Source organism: Ostrea edulis, chromosome 8 (assembly GCF_947568905.1).
Source record: "Ostrea edulis chromosome 8, xbOstEdul1.1, whole genome shotgun sequence".
In the NCBI taxonomy this organism is placed as follows: Eukaryota; Metazoa; Mollusca; class Bivalvia; order Ostreida; family Ostreidae; genus Ostrea; species Ostrea edulis.
In genome coordinates this window covers 18,878,349-18,899,585 of record NC_079171.1, presented here as the reverse complement: position 1 = coordinate 18,899,585, position 21,237 = coordinate 18,878,349, and the positions used below count along the sequence as shown (strand labels likewise).

The window sequence follows — 21,237 nt, the reverse complement described above, 5'->3', positions numbered from 1 at the left end:
AATTTACAAAAGACAAGGATGTGAATGTGATGCATCACGTAGAAACATCACGTAATAATTCAATAATTCCGGAAGATCTATTTTTGTTGTGTGGATCAAAGATTTTATTTTATTTTTAGATATTGTGTTTGTTTGTATGCGGTGGATATAATGATTTATTTTACTTTTAGATATTGTGTTTGTTTGTATGCGGTGGATATAATGATTTATTTTGTTTTTAGATATTGTGTTTGTTGGTATGCGGTGGATATAATGATTTATTTTATATTTAGATATTGTGTTTGTTGGTATGCGGTTGATATAATGATTTATTTTATTTTTAGATATTGTGTTTGTTTGTATGCGGTTGATATAATGATTTATTTTATTTTTAGATATTGTGTTTGTTGGTATGCGGTGGATATAATGATTTATTTAATTTTTAGATATTGTGTTTGTATGCGGTGGATATAATGATTTATTTTATTTTTAGATATTGTGTTTGTTTGTATGTGGTGGATATAAAGATTTTTTTGAATACTTCTGGACGAGGACTGTGTACTGTCTGATCATATTCTCTGCTTTCTTAAATTTTCACATTCATATTTTTTAAACAAAAGTTTTCAATTTATAAAATCTCAGGAAAATAATAATTTAAGCAAAAAATTTACATCATTGAATTGAAATTCTAATAGACTTTCTGTCTAAAATTACACTATAACCATTGCAATATTAACTTCATATATTTTAACTTTAGTTAATGAATTTTCTTCATAAAAATTAATGACCAATATACAGGCATACACTTTTTAAAAACAGTAACACATTTTCATGTGACAAAACAATGTGCCTGAAATTGACAATCCTCATATATTTGGATGTCACACAGACAGACAGACGGACATACCAGCACCTCTGTTCTCAAAGGCCACCGCATGGCACTTAGCCAGTCCTTGTTTGAGTTGTCTCAGCACTTCCTCGTACCAGTTCTCACGGAACCATACCATCTGTCAATTACAAAATTTAATTCACTATTTAATCTGTACAAATAAATTTTACTGACAATCTCAACACAAATTTGAAATTTCAAAGCAAACAATTTTACGTAAAAATGTCTTGAATCATTTGTTCAACAAACACATTGTTATCATGCAGGTTAAATCATGTAATGGAGATGTGATATTACTGGTAGAGGGTCCGACCAGTCATCAGTATCAACAGAAATTTAAAATGATATAATATTGAATGCAATGAGAACGAAACAGTTTCCAAAATTATATCATTGAATTTTACTCTCGTGTCCTTCAGTCATTCTTTTCTGCCAGTTTTACCCACCTGATCTACGATTCCCTCCAGTGAATTAAGGATGGTAGGGTGGAGCTCCCGTTGTAAGTGCATGATCTTGCTACACCTCCACATTGGGGCAGGGGCTCTGATGGGACCTGCATCTGTCTGCTGGGAGGATCCTGCCTTCTGACCCCCCTGACTGGAGGTACCCTGGGCGGTTGTGGAGGAGATGGGGACTGTGACATGAAGTGGTTCATCTACCAATTTGAAAACACAGTAAAATTTATCAGTTAATGATCAATATACAAAAGATATAGCATTCATAGGCCTGTTGAATAATTAACATTTGCACTGTACAAAAATTTTCACTTGATAATAATAACCTCTTAAAGATACTGTAACAAATATAAATTTCCTGCAACTAACATGGTTATGAAATCATGTACCAGAACACGTTGCACAATTTCCTGATGGAGCGAGCAGAGCTACATACCCACTGTAGTGTGAGGATCTCTTCCAAGGGGTTTAACTTATACCACAGATTAACACTTAGTTAACTTATACCACAGATTAACACTTAGTTAACTTATACCACAGATTAACACTTAGCATTTCACAACAGAAAATGCATTATAATAGGCAAATTTATTGAATTTCATTTTATTTTCCAACAAGCTCTGGGGAGGGTTGTCGGACCCTTGGTCTCCCCTCTATATGAGTGCCTGACGTTGCCTCTACCAAATGCGGACAGTTGCTATTTTTAGACGCAGAAAAACTAGAAATTTGTATTGTTTGGTTGCACAATGCAGTGACTGCCTCTTCATTTAATTCCGCCACTTTATCTGTCTTATCATCTTTATTATAATGTCAAAACAATGACTGTGATATCACAACCAGTATCATCTTCATCAACATTAAATTTCCTTCTACATTAGGCCTACTCATTTTTTTTTATCAATATGGCACACTGCATTGTGCAGTGGATCATTTTCATGCAAGATCATAATCTCAGGTCAATGAGTTGACCTTGTGAGATTAAAATGAAATACAGTAATAAAGATTATGGGAGTTTTTTTTTCAACTTTGAAAATTTGTTGGATGTACAATGTACATGCAGACTTGAATTTTCTGTCCTAATCTTTATAGCTTGCTAATAATAGAACTATTCTTATAATACTAGTGTTACAGTAGCTATATGCTGGAGAACTGTTGTTCTCAAATGAAAATCATTCTGAAGCGATTAGCCAGTGGTCACATGATCTTGTATTCTGTGGTAACTGAGTTGTGACATCTACATGTAAACTAAAATTACCCCTTTTCTCTCCAAGGACAAATTAAAGGTAATGCTTCTCTTGAATCTTTTACATGAAATCAGTTCATATTCAATAAAATAAAATGAATTCAATGAACGCCCCCTTACAGCAGGTGCAGGTACCACCTTTGGCTGTATCTCAGGAAATAGCTCCCGTTTTATGGGACAATAAATCTGCTACAGTGTATGTCCTCATAATCCACTAAATTCATGATCACCCACCTGTTAAAGAAATCCCTGGGGTGGTGGGAGTGGATGGTACAGAAGATCCGGGGGGACCTGATGAACTTGAGGTCATTGTTGTAGTAGCTGTTGTCATGGTGACTGATGAGGACTGCTGGGAAGTGGAGGGCGTTCTACTGACCGGGGCTGCACTAGGATCCCCACTCTTGTCTGTCAGATTATAACACAACTTTTGTTGAAACTGAATTTGTCATCGATTCTAACTAAAACATTTTCTACACCCAGATTACAAACAATTTGCTAAAATTTTGTCCAGGAAATGGTACACAAGTTTTACATTTTGTAAGAAGTCAATCTAATTAAAATTAGATCTTCCATCCGCTCCCCAGTTTTGATACGCCACGTGACGGATCGATAACCGGGGAGTGGATGGAAGATCTAATTTTAATTAGATTGGTAAAACGGGGGAGTGGATGGAAGATCTAATTTTAATTAGATTGGTAAAACCGGGGAGCGGATGGAAGATCTAATTTTAATTAGATTGGTAAAACCGGGGAGCGGATGGAAGATCTAATTTTAATTAGATTGGTAAGAGGTATTCTTGTGTGATGTAAAGTATGACATAAATGGAGGTATATCGTACATTTAATAATAAAAATAAATATAATGAATGTCAGTTTGGGCCTTAAAGCTGAAAAATCAACTGATCAACCACATGCCACCTCTGCAACATTACTTTGACAAAACGCAGTATTAAGTCTTCCCTGGAAGACATGTGTCGCCTGCTAGTTCATTCTATATGTAATATATCACGTATAATGTTGAAAAAGTAATTCAAAGTCCCGGCAAACAGGAAGTTGATAAGCGACAGATTCGAAAATGTCTTACACAATACAGTTGGCCACACTGATGCTCTGTGCCAAATATCAGGGAGTTGCCCCATGTGGTTCTTGAGAAAAGTGTGACAGAAATTTTTTTGCTGTAAAAAATTCTAAGTCCCGGCAAACAGGAAGTTGATAAGCGACAGATTCGAAAATGTCTTACACAATACAGTTGGCCACACTGATGCTCTGTGCCAAATATCAGGGAGTTGCCCCATGTGGTTCTTGAGAAAACTGTGACAGAAATTTTTTGTGACGACGACGCCAGACGACGACGCAAGACGACGGATAGTGATCCCTATATGTCACCACTGCGTGTAACGCAGGCGACACAATAGTTATTGGTGTATCCATGATTCACTGCATAGAAATCAAAATATTATTTGTCATATCAGACCCACTTACATCTCTCACGCTGCTCGATCTTGAGGGTGAGGTACAAGGTTCTGATAGGGAAGTACACAGCCTGTGGGTACATCCTGCCGACCTGACTGAGGAGGTTCATGATGAGGCGACCCTCACTTCTCACCAGACATGTTAGCAGCTGAGGAATCCTGTAAAACAGAGTGCAATACAAAGTTACAGGTCAATCATATCTAGTAAACAGTGTAACACACAAATCTACAGGTCAATCATATCTAGTAAACAGTGTAACACACAAATCTACAGGTCAATCATATCTAGTAAACAGAACATCACAACAGTTACTAAGGAACCCTGTAACTCACAGGTCTGTGGATTAATTGTTACCTAAACAGAACTCCTAGACTATCAATAATTGGTGGCTACATCAAAGGATTCTAGTATTTACATGCAAGTCTGTATAGCAGACAGTGAATGTAATGAAGTATACAGTATCAGACAAGTGTAGATTCAGGCTACTCAAATACTAATTGCAGTGGAAAAGAAAAATTACTTTTGAAGACCATTACACAATACAGAAAACATAGGAGATACATCAAACAGACAAAGTATATCACAGAAAACATGGAATATACAGCAAAATGTCCAAACCACACAGAGTGAGACTGTTTCAAAGTTTTAGTTTTCCTATCTGTTTATGCCACTCACTGAATTTCACAGGACTATTTCAAGTTAAATAGCACATGCTTATCCTTACCAGGGCAGCCACTGTATAGGTGGTACCCCCACGCAGTACTTGTCCACTGCCTCAGCCAGAGCCGACTTCTCGTCGTCGTACGTCAGCAGCCACAGAACCTTTGCCAGGTACTTCCTAGATTTGCTCTCGTTCTGGTGCCGGCAGGCATGCAGGAAACAGGTGATGGCCGACACACCCAGCTCTGTTTTCCTACAGAAATAACAAGACAATGTTACACAACAAACACATTGGGAGAGAGTCACACAACTTTACATATTACAGTAAATTTTTCTGTCTGCAAATCAAAACTTTCATATTTTATAGAAAAGTAAAAATCAAGCCAACACTAAAAATTGCCCCCCCCCCCCCCCCCCCCCCCCCCCCCCCCCCCCCCCCCCCCACGAATCAATGGCTAATTGTGTTGGAAGGAGATTAAGATAGAAAATGTGCAATTTTATTCAGTAAATGCTGACTTTTCCTTAGTGAAGACATTCTCCAGATAGTCTCCCCACAGTGCCCAGGCTTTGACCAGTGTGTCGTGCATTTGGACGGCAGCACTAAAGGCCTTGTTTGCGTCCTCAGAGCGGCCAATCTGGGCCAGGAACATCCCCTTCAATGCGTAGAACTCTGCGGTGAACTCCTTGGTGAAGTACTTGAGGTTTGTGGACTCTATCACCTCAAGGCCCTGTAAACAAGCAGATGTCGGAGCATGCTCATTACTGTAAACAAGCAGATGTCGGAGCATGCTCATTACTGTAAACAAGCAGATGTCGGAGCATGCTCATTACTGTTTAGTACTGACAAATGTAATGTTTGTACTTATCAACATATTTACACATATAATAACTTGGGGAAATGATTAAATCTGCATAGATGCTACAAAATAATTACTATGACATAGCATTGTATCACTTTTAATTTCAGTTCTAGTACAGGCATTTAATACATGTATTTTATAAAGTACACGTACAGCTTGTACATTGTCCATCAAACAAACAAAAATGTAAATCTTTAAACCTGTTGTACAATGTACATTTAAAACTCCGGAAATCTTTGGCATAGAAAACATCTTAAGTATAAATCAGACAGCCGTTTATTACTAACCTCCTGGAGCTCGTTCTTGCCCATGGTGCCGGCCATCTGTAGGTAACACTTGACCTGCTGCCTGATCTTTTGGAAACAGTCTACAATGGGTACACTAGGGATGGTGTGGATCCTGGAATATGTTACAAATATTCATATTAAATGAGTGGACCCAGGAATATTGCACAAGTACCATTATTATTGATCTGGGAGATCCAGGAACCATTATTATTGATGTGGTGGATCCATGAAAGTGGCACAAACACAAATATCAAGGACTGGATCTAAGCATGTGTCATAAATACAACTATTATACATGTAGAACTGTAGCTCTCTGGGAAATTTTTTGGGACCAACCAATTTTCTCCCAAAAATTAACAGATTAAATATTTTTCAGCTAAAGCTGCAAATGATCAAAGGACTCTGGAATGTGTTCTAACAATAATGCAATTTACACAAAGTTGTGTCAACTGAATCATTACAGTACTGTTAATCTTCAAACTACAAATTAACATGACTGATATTCTGATTTGTCTCTAAGGATTGAAGCAATCTTACTCTCTCTAAATTTCTAAAGGTCAATTAACGGCTTTGTGCAAACCTGCTGAGGGAATCCAAACAAACCCCTGTCAGACCGTGTTTCCGGGCGATTTTCCCAAAGTGAATGATTGCCTGAGCTGAGGCGTGGACGCCAAGCATTGAGTGGTTGCTGTTTTGCTGAAAGAGAAATGAGTGAATTCTTATTAAACTGAAACATTGAATTCTAATATTTTCTTGGTTTGTCCATCTGACCACTGCTAGTTCTAGAGAATCAGCAGATTTACAATTTGCAGACTTTACTTACTAGTAATAATGGCACCAACATAAAACTTACTGGGTCTTGCTGGGCATGGGAGTCATAATGATTGACAATGAACTGGTAGTGGTGTTGTCTCCAGGTGAAGATGTCACTCCAGTGGGAAAGGTCATCAGATATCATGGGCAGGCGGTTCCTGGGGGATAAATTTGTTTGACAAATCAATACAGGGGTGTCATCTAATTGACCAATGGGCCATATCACTGACCTTAAACAGTTTCATTTTCCCATGTACTAAAACATTACATCCCAATTATAGCTCCCAGACTGACCACATGGAGCATGGCGTTAACAAACTTGAATTCAAATACACTCTTACACATCACTCTAAATGCCTGAACCTTTTGGTTCTTAGAGAGGAAATTTACATATGTTCATGTATTATCTAGTACGTAAAATTTTATAATCTCACAGCTCTGCCAAGATCCTTGGAGTTACAGTAAGAACAAATGTGAATCTATACTACAAGAGGATGCATGCATATTGATTTGACATATTCTACCATTTGAGAGTATTGCTCTGTAAGAAATTGAACTTTTATTGACTCCACAATGGTCCCTGAGGCCATGATGTTAACAAACTTGAATATGCACTACATGAGAATGCTTGCATGATATATACACTTGTGGTTTTAGAGGAAATTTTTAAAGAATTTTCCTACATAAGTAAAAATTAAACACCCATTGCTCTTCAGAATATTTTTTAAATACTGTACAATATTTTTAATTGATCTTAATCATCTTTCCTTGGAAAGGGTGCAAGTCTTCCATTTAACAAATTCAAACCCTCTTCAACCACAAATATTTTTTTTGACTTTGTGATTCTGGAGATAAAAATGTGAAAACTTAAATCTTGATTATCATTTCAGTCTTCTGCCCAGGTACAGTGAAACATCAGGTCTGAATGCCATATATACCTTTTATTGATTATGGACAAAATACAAACTTTCTTGTTTATGAAAAAATAATCAAATAACAGGACATTATGACTGGCTTCTCATTTTTAATTAGGTTACAAACAAGAAAACTAATGAGTCAGACAGAGCCCTGCGATGAATCTTTAAGGTAGGCACAAAACCTTACAGCCCTTACCTCCAGGTTTTCACGATGGCCTTCATGTCGTGTAGACTGGAGCTACGTGTTATGTTGGCAGGCTGCAGTCCCTGGTTTATCTGGGCGGCCTCCTGGAGCTCCATGATTTGCTGGGCGGCCTGTAGGAGGGGCACATGGATGTGGGACACAATGGAGGGCAGGCGGCGCCACTCCTTGATGGCCAGATTACTGGACACCTCCACCAACCTCTCAATCTACAATTGTACCCAACATTAAACATCCCAATCAACATTAAACATCCCAATCAACATTAAACATCCCAATCAACGTTAAACTTCCCAATCTACAATCACACCCAAATTCATACTCCTAAATTTAAAAAAAAATAAATCAACTTCTTAATCTACAATCAGACCAAACATCAAACTTGTTTAATATGATAGCAAATGTTTCCGTAATTACCATAGTAACCATATTGAGATGGTGATCGTCAGGGTGACAGATAGCAATATAACCTCTGTACAGGTTGACCTTCCAGGCCATTTCCTTGGGACAGCTGAGTTCCACCTGCAGACAAAATCATGCCAAACAATTAATACTAAGAACAACTTTACACTAGAGCCCCTTTCTCTTCACATGTATCAATGAACGGCTTGATGGAATTCTGTGAACAATTCTTTATAACATCCATGAAGACAAAGTAGACAGTAAGTTTTGCTTGTTTGTTGTTTTATGTCTCATTCGAGAATTTTTCACTCGCATACAGACATCACCAGCTTCAGGTAAGGTAAATTTTGACCTGTGTCAGGCATTCAGGGCCATCACAGACAGTGGTCTTTATCAGGCCAATTCTGATACAACAAGGGACCTTTGCTTTTTAACATCATATACGACCAACTTTTCAAGTAAACATCTACAATGATTACCTTTCACTCCTTAAATTTAAAGTGATCATTTTTCAGCGTGAAATCATGGAGATAAAAAATTACAATTCTCCACAGCAACGCTACCAGTTGCTATAACTGAAAAATGAAAAAGTTAAAAATATGATATAGAGATTTTTTAAAAAGATGCCTCTCGAAAGATTGCAGTAGAAACTGAAAAGTATAGCGAAGTGCCTACGATTGCCTGATTACTGTGCTTCTTAATATAAAGCATATTGATTTGTCATAACCAGGCTTTTTTTCTCTACAGCTGTGCAACGGTAAATGAAATTCAATTTATTATAACCAGAAATTTATAACAAGCATCCTTATATCAAAGCAATATCTTGCTTCTTGAGTTTACGAAGGAAATTTACACATTTATGTTATTTTGTCTCTGCGTACCTGGGCCAGTGCATCCTTCATCACAGACCAGTTGGGGACCCGCCACGCACTCTCCAGGACCAGGTGGGGGTTAGTGTTTCCTTTAGACGTGGCATACTCCAGCAGCAAGTCCCACTGATTCAACTCCTTAGAACATCTACAGACACAATATAGTCAGTTACTTAGAACATCTACACACACAATATAGTCAGTTACTTAGAACATCTACACACACAATATAGTCAGTTACTTAGAACACCTACACACAGACACAATATAGTCAGTTACTTAGAACATCTACACACACAATATAGTCAGTTACTTACAACATCTACAAACAGACACAATATAGTCAGTTACTTAGAACACCTACACACACAATATAGTCAGTTACTTAGAACATCTACACACAGACACAATATAGTCAGTTACTTAGAACATCTACACACACAATATAGTCAGTTACTTAGAACATCTACACACACAATATAGTCAGTTACTTAGAACATCTACAAACAGACACAATATAGTCAGTTACTTAGAACACCTACAGACACAATATAGTCAGTTACTTAGAACATCTACACACACAATATAGTCAGTTACTTACAACATCTACAGACACAATATAGTCAGTTACTTAGAACATCTACACACACAATATAGTCAGTTACTTACAACATCTACAGACACAATATAGTCAGTTACTTAGAACATCTACACACACAATATAGTCAGTTACTTAGAACATCTACACACACAATATAGTCAGTTACTTAGAACACCTACACACACAATATAGTCAGTTACTTACAACATCTACACACACAATATAGTCAGTTACTTAGAACACCTACAGACACAATATAGTCAGTTACTTAGAACATCTACACACACAATATAGTCAGTTACTTAAAACATCTACACACACAATATAGTCAGTTACTTAGAACATCTACACACACAATATAGTCAGTTACTTAGAACATCTACACACACAAAATAGTCAGTTACTTAGAACATCTACACACACAATATAGTCAGTTACTTAGAACATCTACACACACAATATAGTCAGTTACTTAGAACACCTACAGACACAATATAGTCAGTTACTTAGAACATCTACACACACAATATAGTCAGTTACTTAGAACATCTACACACACAATATAGTCAGTTACTTAGAACATCTACAAACAGACACAATATAGTCAGTTACTTAGAACACCTACAGACACAATATAGTCAGTTACTTAGAACATCTACACACACAATATAGTCAGTTACTTACAACATCTACAGACACAATATAGTCAGTTACTTAAAACATCTACACACACAATATAGTCAGTTACTTAGAACATCTACACACACAATATAGTCAGTTACTTAGAACATCTACACACACAAAATAGTCAGTTACTTAGAACATCTACACACACAATATAGTCAGTTACTTAGAACATCTACACACACAATATAGTCAGTTACTTAGAACATCTACACACACAATATAGTCAGTTACTTAGAACATCTACACACACAATATAGTCAGTTACTTAGAACATCTACAGACACAATATAGTCAGTTACTTAGAACATCTACAGACACAATATAGTCAGTTACTTAGAACATCTACACACACAATATAGTCAGTTACTTACAACATCTACACACACAATATAGTCAGTTACTTAGAACATCTACAGACACAATATAGTCTGTAGCTAGAACTTATAGTTACTTAGAACGTATATACATGTATTCTTATAATGTAACTAATATGTACACATATGTAGAAAAACAAATTTTATGGGTTTTTTTTTGTTTTTTTGTTGTTGTTTTTTTAAAAAGGTTTTTCTGGTTAAGCACCAAACAAACAAAATTAATATAGAAAAATATCAAAATCCATTTTCAGACTATATCTTTCTATGATTGCAATGCGAATCATGTCATACATAAAACAACATCGACTGTGCTCCAAGAAACATAATGCTGCCTTTTAAGTTAAGCAAGTTATTACACATGGCAAATGGAGATCCCACTACACTGTAGCTGTCAATCAAAGAAATGGGGGCAGAGTTTAAACCTTTCATAGTGTACCTGATCCAATGCTCCTCCCACAGCCTGTACTCTGGTAATATAGAGGGCTGGGTTGGGGCTGTGTTGTGTTCCTGTCTGGCCTTTGTCATACACTAAATTTGATAAAAAAAAATATTGTTACTATCTTCCCTGTTCACTGATCACAAGAGTAAAAAATTCCATAATAATTAAAACACAAATTTTATTTCTTACATATATGTAAGTACCTGTTCAAAAGCAGTTTGAGCCTGTTCAAAGAATCCATGCTGCTCGTAGGCTATGGCAGTGTTGGTTTCTGTAAATTTTGATCGTTTTTGCCAGAGGCCAGTCCACATATCTGACTCTTTCAGTAGAGAGTACAGCTCGCAAAGACAGTCCAAAGTTTCCTGCAAACATAAACATCATACTGGCTCAAGATAAAACAAAAGAAACTCCATGACCAAAGGTTTATTTTACACACACACTATACTGCAGGGAATGCATTCAACCACATGTTGCTGTATTCACATCCACTGTGAAGATGTAACGGTAATAATTTCACACCTAAGATGGGAATATTCTAAGATCACACTCACCTGTGGAGAGGATTGGACTGGTTCAAACTCGTACTCGCTTCCCGGACGATTCTTTAGTGCTTGCTGAGAGTTGTTTTCAAATGCAATCTGTTCCAGTAATAGACAGGCCCTGTGCCAGAGATTGTGTGTTTTACCAAGATACTGAAAGATAAAAACCCCACGGCGTTACTGCGAGTCTTACCGAGATACTGAAAGATAAGAAGCCCAGGGCATTACTGCGTAAGTAAACTTGTATGCAATGCTATCATTATAAAGATTTAGAATATTTCTTAACAGATTAATACTAAATTTTCATACATCTAAATACAATACAGCACTCTGCATTACAGGGCTCAAAATTAACATATGCCCAGAGCTGCCAACATTATGAAATGGAAAATAGTAAAGCGGGGATCAGGGGCCGCCTAGGCCCCCTGCCGCTGGAGATCTTTTATGAATAAAGATGTAACCTGAGCAATTTTAGGCATATTTCAAATCCAAATTTAATGAATTTAGACACTAATATGCATTTTACAACTGCAGAAGGTCAAATACATCTTTTATTGATTTTACTTTCTAAAACTTGTGTATAAAAACTTGTTACATCAGTATATATTATTGTATATAATTTTACAATTACTGTGTCAGTTATTCTGGCAAGTTTTTTAATGTCCTTTTCCACGCCATGAAAAATGGTGAAGTTTATCAAACAGATCGTAAACTTATCATACAAACTCCCCCTTTCTGACTTTGAAACGAATAGATGTTTACAGTGTACTTGCATGTTGTTCTTTGAATTACTGGCTCTATTAGGTTTTCTTCTTTGGGGGAGTATTGTTGTTATTTCCATCAACACATGCCTTACGCTTAGTAGCAGCTGCCATATTGTTTATTTCAAAGCATTAAAATGATCGAGATTTTGTATATACATATATATAGACTATGCAAACAAACGTAGTAAGGATTATGGCTTGTTTCTTATAAAAGTAAAAACCAATGACGGACAACTTTGAATTCGTAATGTCAAATAAGCGAAAATCGGAAGATATATATAGTGAAATCGTAAGGTTAAAAGTCTGGTGGACTGACTGACATTTGCTTTAGTCAGTCCAAATGGATTAGTTAATTTTCTGAAATGTCTTTCTGGAAAATATACTTGTGAATCTTAAACGAGCATTTGGCATTCCTCTGTAGATATCAGGCAAACCTGGTTAGTAAATATAAATCTCACAAAAGTATTACAATATTGTCTAAGGCATATTGAGTAAAATTACATATTTCATTTTAATATTATCGAAATATATGTTTAATTATTTCTGGAAAACTGTTGGACTGGTAAATTTTTCTGCGGACTGGTTGAAATGATACCCCATCAGACTGACTGGACGGGTGGCATAAAAATTTGAGTTTCAAGCCCTGCTTTAAATTTTAATCTATGCATACGTGTACATACACATTATACTAATGTATACATTACAGTATCTCAAATTTAGCAAATTTTTTGTAGATTCCTCATTAATCTTATTTTTGATGGATGTACAAATGTGTGTGTGTGTGTGTGTATATGCACACATGTACTACTACAGAGTCTCGTGCTTCCGTGCCAAAGTATGACTCCTGCTAATTGAGTACACAGATACTGTTATAATTTATGAACTGTGACTTTTATTCACCTTCAGAACCGCCGGCCTAATCTGTACGGGGGGTACCACATTTGACAGTCCCTCCAGAAAGGTGTGTGTGGAGCTGGGATGGCAATCCTTCTGAATGACATGGCTTCCACTGCACATAAATGGAATCAGTTCACCGGAGATCATCTGTACGAGAAAGATGTAATGGTACAAGCAAGATATAAATACTATTAACTACATAAACATGATATAATGATATAATGATATATATATATATATATATATATGCTCAGTGTCAGGTAATCAATAAGTAAAAGATTACATAAAATATGACAACATGTTGTAAAACGTAAGCGCTTTCATTCAAAAAATCTTCAGACGTTTTATGTTATGAAAACAAATCAATGACATGTGATTTCATTGATTTTTTAAAAAAAATGAAAGTGCTTATGTTTTACAACGTGTTGTCATTTTATTTAATTTTTTACTGATATATATATATATATATATATATATATATATATATATATATATCATCTATAAAACATCTGATATCTTGCATGGTATAATGACACTATGCATGAAATAATAATTCAAAACAGGAAATAGCAATTTAAGAAAGACATGGTTACATACATGTAACATTGTTGGAAATACAAGTTTTAAAAATTCCTTTACCACACAGAAATCAAATATTAGAAATAAAACCTGATATAAAGATATAAAAATCATATTACAGTATTCAATATCACTAGAAATTAATCTGTTGGCAAAATACATGACAAGCATATCCAGCCACCCACAAACTGTACTTATCTAGCCACCCACACCCACAAACTGTACTTATCTAGCCACCCACACCCACAAACTGTACTTATCCAGCCAACCACACCCACAAACTGTACTTATCCAGCCAACCACACCCACAAACTGTACTTATCCAGTCAACCACACCCACAAACTGTACTTATCCAGCCAACCACACTCACAAACTGTACTTATCCAACCACCCACACCCACAAACTGTACTTATCCAGCCAACCACACCCACAAACTGTACTTATCCAACCACCCACACCCACAAACTGTACTTATCCAACCACCCACACCCACAAACTGTACTTATCCAACCACCCACACCCACAAACTGTACTTATCCAGCCACCCACACCCACAAACTGTACTTATCCAACCACCCACACCCACAAACTGTACTTATCCAACCACCCACACCCACAAACTGTACTTATCCAACCACCCACACCCACAAACTGTACTTATCCAGCCAACCACACCCACAAACTGTACTTATCCAACCACCCACACTCACAAACTGTACTTATCTAACCACCCACACCCACAAACTGTACTTATCCAACCACCCACACCCACAAACTGTACTTATCCAGCCACCCACACCCACAAACTGTACTTATCCAACCACCCACACCCACAAACTGTACTTATCCAACCACCCACACCCACAAACTGTACTTATCCAGCCACCCACACCCACAAACTGTACTTATCCAACCAACCACACCCACAAACTGTACTTATCCAACCACCCACACCCACAAACTGTACTTATCCAACCACCCACACCCACAAACTGTACTTATCCAACCACCCACACCCACAAACTGTACTTATCCAGCCACCCACACCCACAAACTGTACTTATCCAGCCAACCACACCCACAAACTGTACTTATCCAGCCACCCACACCCACAAACTGTACTTATCCAACCACCCACACCCACACACGCAGTTTACTTACTGCTTGCTGTTTCTCAGAGAGGATTTTCCAGATCCTTGGGAAAATGTCGACCCAAATACTATGAGTCAGTTCTGTAGTACTATGGCACAGCTGGGACAAGGCATTTAAGTAGGATACCGTCTACAAAAGGAAACAAACCATAATAGTCCAGCTCAAAAAAAAAAATAATCAAACAGTGCATTACGATGATTATTGCTTCTTCATATATTACACATGACTGTATCTAAATGCATGTATAAGATACAATAACAATTCGGTACTTTGAAAACTACATACACATTGAAATTGGATTAAAATTTTGTAGGCCTAGCTTTTAGCATCACACTCCCTTTCTTCTTCCGATAGAATGATCAATATAAAAAAAACCACTTTATTTCTGAGGTAACTTTATTACATTGTGTGTGTGTATATATATATACACACACATGTGTGTGTATATATATATCTTGGACATGTCATTGAATAGGTATCTGGGACAAGTATAGGTTAAGCATGAACTTGTAGTATTGAGTAAATTTCTGATGCTTCAATACATACATGTCGCTACATCTAAATGTTGTTATTCTAAAATGCTTATGATGATCTCTCTACTTATAGCTGACCTTGACCTTTCTATAGCTTACCTTGACCTCTCGACAGCCCTCAAGGAACTTGGCCTGTCTCTGTAGCAGTGTGCTGATGCTCTGTTTTGGTTCCTGTAGCTCTTTTTTGGGAGGTTCTTTAGAGGAAGTGTTATCATCAGAGGACACACCCCCTAACTCCATGTCGATCTCCTCCTGTTATCAAAAAGTTCCATTTGATAAAGAGTTCAGGTTTCCACCCGGATTTCTTATAATTCTGCAGCTTTAATACATTTGTTATTATCAAATGCAAACTGCATTGCATGAATTATTTACACAACCATCATTAAGGTACATGTAGATGTTCTGTAAAGGCTCTTTGTGCCACCAGGCATGAGGAGGATAAGTGAAGTCATATAAACACTTACACATGCAGGATATCAGAACAGAGTTATCTTACTTCTTCTTTGTTGGAGTCTAGAGATTCAACATCCATTGGTTCCTCTTTCATTTTCATGATGTTAGCAAATGCAGCACGTTCCTGGCTGTCGGCCAGATTTACAATACTACTGGCTGATGGGAGGAGATTCATTTGGGAGGAACTCTGTATGGTGTGACCTGTCATTGCCACAGCCAGAATCAGCTGAAAAGTGGGACAGAGACTGATTAATGTCCGTCAGATCCGCAATTAAACAATCTAACATTAAAGTCTGATGTAAAAGTGGGACAGAGACTGATTAATGTACGTCAGATCCGCAATTAAACAATCTAACATTAAAGTCTGATGTAAAAGTGGGACAGAGACTGATTAATGTACCTCACATCCGCAATTAAACAATCTAACATTAAAGTCTGATGTAAAAGTGGGACAGAGACTGATTAATGTACCTCAGATCCGCAATTAAACACTCTAACATTAAAGTCTGATGTAAAAGTGGGACAGAGACTGATTAATGTCCGTCAGATCCGCAATTAAACAATCTAACATTAAAGTCTGATGTAAAAGTGGGACAGAGACTGATTAATGTACCTCACATCCGCAATTAAACACTCTAACATTAAAGTCTGATGTAAAAGTGGGACAGAGACTGATTAATGTACGTCAGATCCGCAATTAAACAATCTAACATTAAAGTCTGATGTAAAAGTGAGACAGAGACTGATTAATGTACGTCAGATCCGCAATTAAACAATCTAACATTAAAGTCTGATGTAAAAGTGGGACAGAGACTGATTAATGTACCTCACATCCGCAATTAAACACTCTAACATTAAAGTCTGATGTGTTTATTCTATTGGTAAAATACTTGATTCTGCAAAAAATATAGTTGTGAATGAAAGAGATGAACAAAATCATTACAGATTAATTTAGCTCTGTGAAAAAAATGGGATAGACCTGAGAGCTATAGATCCAACCATTATATAAACCCTTGATTTATAGTGCAACCTTTTCTGCTAAAGATTAATCTACAGCAAAACTAACCAGATTTTACAGCATAATGTAATCATAAAACCACCCCAATTCATCACCAGACAGTTTTGACCCCAGGGAAACTTCATTTCTGATCTGAATAGGGGAAAAATGTGTGCACCTCTAGACATTGTTTGATCCAAAAATGTCCTCCCATGGATTCCCAGTTCTGTGAACAGGTGATGTACAGCAAGCGATCAAAAATCCTCTTTGGAATACTGTTGTCAAACACCTACAAAACATCACATTCAGATTTTTGTTAGGAGATATTCCTTGTGTCTTAATATTCCCTTGCATTACTTCTGTGGATTACTTTCAGTGCGAGAGTATAGAAGATGAAGTCTAATATAATTAAAGCCATCTTGAATACCTTTATGAATACTAAAGTAATTAATTTCCAATACAGCTATAGCTACAATGCATAAACTTTCAAAATCAAAATTCTGAAAAGAGTTGTGAAGTTTGCAAATGTACCTCTAGGAACTTCTGTCTGATGGGAGGCTGGTTACACCTCAGTCCCGCTAAAAAGGCGGGCTCTAACTTAGAGGTTAGCTCCGTCCCACTCAGGCTCTCATCCCTACAGGGTATAAAACATAGCACAATCAAAGTACCAAACAACAAGTATAAAACAACAAGTATAAAACATAGCACAATCAAAGTATCCAATAACACATACAGGCAAGTATTTAGAGACTTACAGTCCCTGAGTCGTTCTACTTTCCCACTTGAACTGTGAGCAATTCATGATTAAATGGTGAGCGTATGCTGAACGAATGCAAAGAGAATGATGTATGGTGTGAATGCTGAATGCACATTTGGTGAACGGTTAGTAAATGGTGGGCAAACGCAGAGTGTAGTGACATCCAGAATTTACAGGCATGACTTGAAAATTTATGGCCCCTGCCATGGGAGATACGGGTAATGAACAAACACAAAAAAAACCAAACAAACAAAAACAAAAACAGAGTGTTTTTTCTACTTCTCCAATTTTATACCTTGTACTAGATGATAGGTGTGTAGATATATCGGTAAAGCTATCACACACAATCAATAATTTACAATTCTTTTATACCTTGTACTCGATGATAGATATATTGGTAAAACTATTATACACAATCAATAATTTATAATTCTTTTAGAGGAGAGCAAGTTTATCACATCACAGTGATTTCCTATTTGAGTTTATAAAGGGCAAATGAATTCTTAGCTTTCAAAGAGAGCTCATTATAATCATGCAAACATTTTGCCTGCTTGATGTTCAGGAGTAAAGGTTTTCTATAATAAATTACATTTTCAACACATGATCAAGCTAGGCCCCAGCATGGGACCTGAACCCAGGGGTAATAATTTTCACTTTGCTCATTAAAATTATTCACTGTTTGTTTATCTGCTTGAGCAAAAGCTGAATGCTTTGTGAACGGTGAATGAAAACTTAACAGTAAGTGTATGTAGAGAATGAAGAGAGAATGAAAACTTAACAGTGAGTGTATGTAGAGAATGAAGAGAGAATGAAAACTTAACAGTGAGTGTATGTAGAGAATGAAAACTTAACAGTGAGTGTATGTAGAGAATGAAGAGAGAATTTAAACTTAACAGTGAGTGTATGTAGAGAATGAAGAGAGAATGAAAACTTAACAGTGAGTGTATGTAGAGAATGAAGAGAGAATGAAAACTTAACAGTGAGTGTACAGAGAACCAAGAGTGAAAGAAATAAAAACTAGATTAATTAGAACATTTCAGTGATCAAGTATATAAACAGATTGTCAATCCTACATGTACATACAATAGAATGCATTATAATAAAATACCTTGTGAATCCACCTCTGAAATTCCTAGATCTTACCTGTATATGTAATTAACGAGTTCCAGGAACTGAGCATTTAATTCTTGCTCATCAGGGAATCTTTTCTCCACATGCTGCATCAGTTTGACTAGAAGGATAGCTTTCTCCCTGATGACTGGGGACTGGTTAATGGCAATAGGGGTCTGTATTTTAAAATAAATCACATAATCACATGACTGTGTATCATACAATCCTCTAATTTCAGCCTAAAGGTCCCAGTATAACCACGATTTTGGATGCATCAAATGAAGTAGGATTTAGCTGTGTTTACATCGGATTCTCTATTATTTGACTAAACAACAATGTAAATTGGTCATTAATACATTTAAGCTTCAATGAAAAAAGTTTTTGAAGGATTTAGTTTTTTGGGTAATGTTTTCCATTGAATTTTCAAGTAAAGATTTGTGAATAAAGCAAAAATAAAGGGTAGGGAAATTTTGTGGTAAATATGGGTTTTTAGCAATATTAAAACATTTACAAAAAGTTTTTCAAAAGTCTATAACAATTTTTTTGGAGGGGGTGGGTGGGGGTGGGTTGTATCCCATGTCCTTAGGCCAATTTTTTTTTTTAAATTGGTTTACGGATTTCAAAATTTTCAAATCCGTTCAGAGGAGGTAAAAAAAGAAGTTCAAATGACAAAATGTTAAGTAATAAAAATGAACTTGATTTGAGGTCAATGTTTTATTATCAACTTTAATATTCTCTTCACCTGTTCACTGTCAACTTAAGACGGTGATATAGAGCGACTATTGTGCACCATGGCAACAATGCTGTTTCCTTCAAAAGTGTTATTTGTTTATCAAATTAACTTTCTATCATTATCAAATGTTCATTGTTTACCGTTAAGTTATGTAAATCCCAAAATAAAAGAACCACATCGTTTTTCCATTCAAAAGATAGCATCCATGATGTATATAGGGACGCACTAATCACCGGAAGTACTAAAATCCTTACTGACCTTACCAAGCTTAAATTTTGTCTAAAAATTTACTTTTAAGTTTTAAAGTCTTATTTATGAAGTCAAGTAAAGTTATAAATAAAATTCATGAACCCTATAAACATTTATTAAAAAAATCTGAATTTTATATATACTAGGTCAGATCAATTTATTGTTGGTAGTCAACAAATTTTATACAATGAATGAATTCAATAATGTTAAATATGTTTTCACCCTCCTTCAATATACTGTATGAAGAATTACACATATTAATTATGAAGAATATTTCTTTAAAATTCATTAATAAGAATTTAAAAGTGTATCCTCGGCAAAATGTATGCATGGCAAGGTCAGGTAGGGTTATACTTGTTTAGGTGATTAATGCAACCCAACGTACGTCATGGATACCATCTGAAAACAAGTGTTTGTTTTTATTTTGGGATTTACATATTTAAATGGTATGCAATGCATAACTAATGCTAATTTAGAAGTTAGTTTCATAAACAGCTAACTTATTGGAAGCAAAAAGCATTGTTACTATGGTGCAGAATAATTGTTAGCACCGGCTTAAGTTGACTGATATTCGACACATGAATATTATGGACTGTCCCGAGATTTCAACGATCGACGGAGGCGTCTGTCCAAATATCCAGTCCAGCGGAATCTATTTTCTTTTCTTTCTTTCTTTTTTTGTTTTGTTTTTTTGTGAAAAGGAAAAATTAGAGCGTCGGAAATATAAAAAGGAGTGAAAAACATTTTATTTTTTTCCAACGTCCCAAAAAATCATTGTGGCGGATCCGTAAACCAACTCAATAAAAAAAAAAGGCCTTAAACAAGAGTCACACAATGTCATGAGATAATGCATTTTACAAACTGTAAACAAAATTTTGTGAGGTTAGTAGGAAAGATGAATTCAGTTTTACATGTACTTCAGACCTACACATTGGAGATAAAAGCTGGTTTGCAGTATGTATGTATTACATGGCGTGTAAATAAAGTCAATAGACCGTGGGTCATTAATTCCCATGATTACCTTTGTTTTGACCCAGTCCTCCACCATTTTAGTGATAGCTTTCATGACTTTGGAATCCGAGGTTTTCTCAATCAGTCCAACCAAAATCTGACCAATAAAACTCTTCCTCATCTCAAGGGACATCACCCCGACTCTGTTCTTGACAAGGTCCAAGCTCAGTATCAACAGCTCACTGGCCACTGCAATGACAGCATTACAAACGATGTATTTTTATAATCCCAAAATATTCTTTATTCAAGCATTTTAATTTACGAATCACCGTTTAGTTAACATTCCATATTTAACAGTCATACAATGCAAGT

General features: G+C 36.2%; 1 protein-coding gene across 13 annotated transcripts in view; it reads right to left on the bottom strand.

Moving 5' to 3' along the window:
- The window catches only part of LOC125661219 (transformation/transcription domain-associated protein-like), a 114,283-nt gene that overhangs the window by 15,354 nt on the left and 77,692 nt on the right, over positions 1-21,237 (bottom strand). For 8 of the 13 annotated variants that reach the window (XM_056147064.1, XM_056147066.1, XM_056147065.1 and 5 more), the window contains 23 exons: positions 20,936-21,114; positions 18,966-19,108; positions 17,597-17,699; positions 17,244-17,354; positions 16,112-16,294; positions 15,715-15,867; positions 15,092-15,211; positions 13,353-13,496; positions 11,701-11,841; positions 11,353-11,511; positions 11,147-11,238; positions 9,061-9,196; positions 8,195-8,299; positions 7,772-7,986; positions 6,699-6,816; positions 6,426-6,541; positions 5,846-5,957; positions 5,215-5,426; positions 4,763-4,951; positions 4,048-4,196; positions 2,801-2,971; positions 1,315-1,523; positions 887-986 (listed from right to left, as the gene is read on the bottom strand). In XM_056147064.1, the coding sequence (XP_056003039.1) occupies positions 887-986; positions 1,315-1,523; positions 2,801-2,971; positions 4,048-4,196; positions 4,763-4,951; positions 5,215-5,426; positions 5,846-5,957; positions 6,426-6,541; positions 6,699-6,816; positions 7,772-7,986; positions 8,195-8,299; positions 9,061-9,196; positions 11,147-11,238; positions 11,353-11,511; positions 11,701-11,841; positions 13,353-13,496; positions 15,092-15,211; positions 15,715-15,867; positions 16,112-16,294; positions 17,244-17,354; positions 17,597-17,699; positions 18,966-19,108; positions 20,936-21,114 (3,360 nt within the window). The remainder of the gene's footprint in view (positions 1-886; positions 987-1,314; positions 1,524-2,800; positions 2,972-4,047; positions 4,197-4,762; positions 4,952-5,214; positions 5,427-5,845; positions 5,958-6,425; positions 6,542-6,698; positions 6,817-7,771; positions 7,987-8,194; positions 8,300-9,060; positions 9,197-11,146; positions 11,239-11,352; positions 11,512-11,700; positions 11,842-13,352; positions 13,497-15,091; positions 15,212-15,714; positions 15,868-16,111; positions 16,295-17,243; positions 17,355-17,596; positions 17,700-18,965; positions 19,109-20,935; positions 21,115-21,237) is intronic. The other 5 variants (XM_056147072.1, XM_056147073.1, XM_056147076.1 and 2 more) reach the window with 3 other exon arrangements.